General features: G+C 40.2%; 1 protein-coding gene across 1 annotated transcript in view; it reads right to left on the bottom strand.

Moving 5' to 3' along the window:
- Positions 1–1,415: 1,415 nt before the first annotated feature.
- Positions 1,416–3,578, bottom strand: part of LOC123027817 (vomeronasal type-2 receptor 26-like) — a gene marked incomplete at its 3' end in the record, with an annotated part of 20,146 nt that continues 17,983 nt past the window's right edge. The window contains exons 8-9 of the mRNA XM_044439061.1: positions 2,796–3,023; positions 1,416–1,542 (exon numbers count right to left, since the gene is read on the bottom strand). Coding sequence (XP_044294996.1) covers positions 1,416–1,542; positions 2,796–3,023 — 355 coding nt within the window. The remainder of the gene's footprint in view (positions 1,543–2,795; positions 3,024–3,578) is intronic.

Here is a 3,578-nt window from a genome sequence, read left to right as displayed (position 1 = left end):
AGAGAGAGAGAGAGAGAGAGAGAGAGAGAGAGAGAGAGAGAGAGGAACGTTCTTATGGGTTCTGCAGGCCTAGCTTACTTCTTCTAGGGCTGGTGTATCTTCTCTGCTATAGCTTCTTTTCCAGCAGAAGGTCAGATGGCAGGGCCCCTAGCCAGGAACAGATGAGCATGCTGTTGTGAATCAAAACTTCTATTAACTATTTTCCTACCCATGTGAAGTGTGAAGTTTTTGAAAAAATATGATAGGATTAATATTTGGTGGAGTAAACACTCCAGGGAATATTACTTCAAATGGTTGAATTTGATGAAGTTCATATTGCTTGTGGGTGAGTATTCTCTCAGCTTTGAAAAGCTTAAAAAAAAGAAAAAGAAAATAAACTAGTTGAAACTGCATAAACTTCAACTTGCAGTTTAGTTTGGCCTCTGACTAAGTATTTCCTCTGTGTTGTGTATCTGTAATTGACCTACAATTTGCTCCTTACCTCCTGATTTTTAAGCATATATTGCCAAAGATCACACCATTCTCTATGTTCATAGTTCCTATCTATTCTTTCTGGAGATCCAGTCATTGATGTATTTAGCTGCACACATGCTAATTTATTTTTCCCTTTAATATGATAAGGAGTTAATTAAATCTTTAATTTATTTTTTCCTCTCCAATAAACTTGGCATTCTTAGGGGACTGTTTAAAAAGGAACTTCATAGGTTTACTCATTGTTAAAGTGAACAATTTTCATATTTCATTTGCTATTACTGGGTGAATATGCAAGGTTGTGGGCAGTTAATGCTCATGAATTCTATATTCTTGTAGGAGACCAGAAACTTCAGAGAGAAAAGAAACTGTTTTGGGCTTGCACCTTTCTTCTCATGAGCTGTTCCTTGTTGCTCATGCTCCCTGCATGTCAGTTTGGTGGATAAATGCCTTCTACTGGGGACAGAGTCACCTTGGCCCAGGCAGAGCAGGGACATTGCTCATTGGGTTACCAGAGAAGAGCCAGATTGGAAGGACAAAGCCTCAGTACTTCAGCCTAAAAGGGACTTACTCTGGGGTTTTTGTTTCTTATGTTCAGGTTTAATGTTTTGGTGAGCTCCACAAAAAGTTCATCAAGCAATTGCCCAGTTGAGAAGCTTGTCAATGCACTTCTGCTAAACTCAGTACAAGTTATTCTTTAAGCAACAGTATCAGTGACTACTAAAATGTACATCCCATTATTTCCAAACAAATATCAAGAAAAGTACATCTATACATCTGTAAATTGCACAAGCAATGGTAGCAATAGGTAAAGCCATGGTTAACCTCATCTCCAGCCAATCATTGAAGAGAAACTCAAGAAGGGATTCATTGCGTAAAAATAAAATGAAGTCTTATTGTATTTTTTTTTTTAACCTTTTAAGCATACAAGCTGTTTTTCATACCTTCCTGGTTTGAGAACATCCCATCAGGACATTGGGCACAGTCATAGCTACAAAATTTGTTCCCTTCAATCTTCTTCTTGCTATACCCGGGATGGCAGATGTCACTGCAGAGAGAAAGAGGAGGCACCTGTCCAATGACATAGGAAGAACTTAGCGTTACAGAAAGAACTGTGGACTGCAACTCAGATCAGACCATCTATGAGTAAACAGAAAGCCTAAAGGTTTGGAATCTTGGATTGTTAATGGTTCAGATGGCATATTCTGTGGGAGGAATCTGAAGCCTGCATTGTGCTCTGAGTTTATGCTGTGTGTTGAGGTAATTTGCTGCTAAAGCCTTTAATGAGTAGCTAACTCATATTTTGTACAATGGAAAGAGCTTTTCTTCTTGTAAGTGAACCTGAATCTTTTGTGTTGTTTCCTTGGAATTTCAAAGAACCCTCCCAGTGCACAGCAGGTGGCTAATGAGGGTCAACACACACACACACACACACACACACACACACACACACACAGGCACGCACTAGAAGATAGAATTTCTTTAGTTATTCTGATCAATTGTGGAATGAGTGTAGCATTCAAGTAAAGGAAAACTAATTCGAAGCAATTTTGGAGCTCTCACAAGAAAGTGAAGCTGTGCATCGCTGTTTTCCCTCTGTATAGTCAATTGCAAACGTAAGTCAGAAACAGAGCCTGGGCAGATTCCAGATACTGAAGAGCTTCCTTTGGGACCCTTTGGTAAAAGGGCATACTCAGGTCCCCTAGTTCAATCCTTGAGCATGCAGGGACAGCTGGAAATAATGTTGGCTAAAACGCTGCTGAGTTAGTCTTCACCATACTGAGTTAAACTTCACCAAACTAGGTATCCGCTTAAGTCCAGTGGAGAAAGGACTTAGATGACTGAGTAGAAGCCAGCCGTGATGTTTAGTGCCTCTCCAGGATGTTGCATTTTCAAGATCATGCCCTTTCTCCACTGGACTATCCACAATCTACATTGTTTGGATTACTCCATTACACAAGTTTCATGCCTTCCATTTAAGAAGCCTTTTGTGACATATCAATAAGCACAGTCAGAGAGATTTGAGTGAGTCTCAATGACTGGCCCAGTATCGGCCAATGAACTTCATTACCAAAAGCAGAGTAGAACCCACATCTTCTGATTCCCACTCCCGCACTAACCACTAATCTGCACCTACTCTCTTCAATTAACATTTTATTTTGAACTCCATATATATCAAATCCCATTAAATATTCCTGTGAATGTCTAGGTGCATGGAAAATTTTGAGAAGAAATGCTTCCTCCATAATCCTGCAATCTATTGCATTCTCTTTCCCTCTTGGTTGACTTTGAATATGAATTGCTTAATGCAGTTAGATTCCAACCTGAGCCATGTGTCTTGGCCACTGGAGTCTTGTCTCATTAATGTTGAGTTGTTTCTCTGGAGAAGCATGAGGATCCAGTCTTCCCACTTTGACCATGACGAAGGAATCATTTGGGAATGCAACCAAGTTTGTGACTTCAAAGTCGCCCACAACCTCTCCATTCTCATTCATTCTAATTTCCTCTCCGACATTGTTGTTGAATGGGATGCTTTGAACCCATGAGTGGAGCTGCTTGCAGAAAGAAAGGGAATAATGATGATACAAAAATTAGAAGAAAATTTAGAGATGAATTGAGATTTCTTTCTAGAAAAGAAACTTGGAATTGAATGGCTTGTAGGGTGATAACTGATGGCAAGAGTATTTAGGCAGACGGTAGAGGGAAACAAGGCTGATAGGAAAAAAATATGCATGTGTTGGTACTATGGGTTGAAAAAGAAGACATAAGTTTTAAACATGATAGTTGGAAAGCATGAACATTTCTCAAGGAAATGAATAAATGCAGAGATCTGAGCTTGGGAAGAGATGGGCATTCACATACATTAGAAGTTGAACCCCTTTGACTTACTGGGGAACATAGATCACAACCTTACATGCTATCCATGATGGTAAGTAGAGGTTATGAAGGTTACCTGCCAGGGTTGCAGAGTCAGAGCTGCCAGCCTGCTCATGCCCCCTCTTGCTCTGTGTGAGGACATGGCCGTGAGAGCAGTGTGCAAGGCATGGGCCAGAGCATAGAAGAATTGTAGATATTGTAACTGTGGCCAGTCATGCTCATTTCAAAGA

The sequence above is a fragment of the Varanus komodoensis genome, unplaced genomic scaffold, assembly GCF_004798865.1.
Source record: "Varanus komodoensis strain SLA01 unplaced genomic scaffold, ASM479886v1 scaffold338, whole genome shotgun sequence".
In the NCBI taxonomy this organism is placed as follows: domain Eukaryota; kingdom Metazoa; phylum Chordata; class Lepidosauria; order Squamata; family Varanidae; genus Varanus; species Varanus komodoensis.
This window is presented reverse-complemented; position numbering and strand designations above follow the sequence as displayed.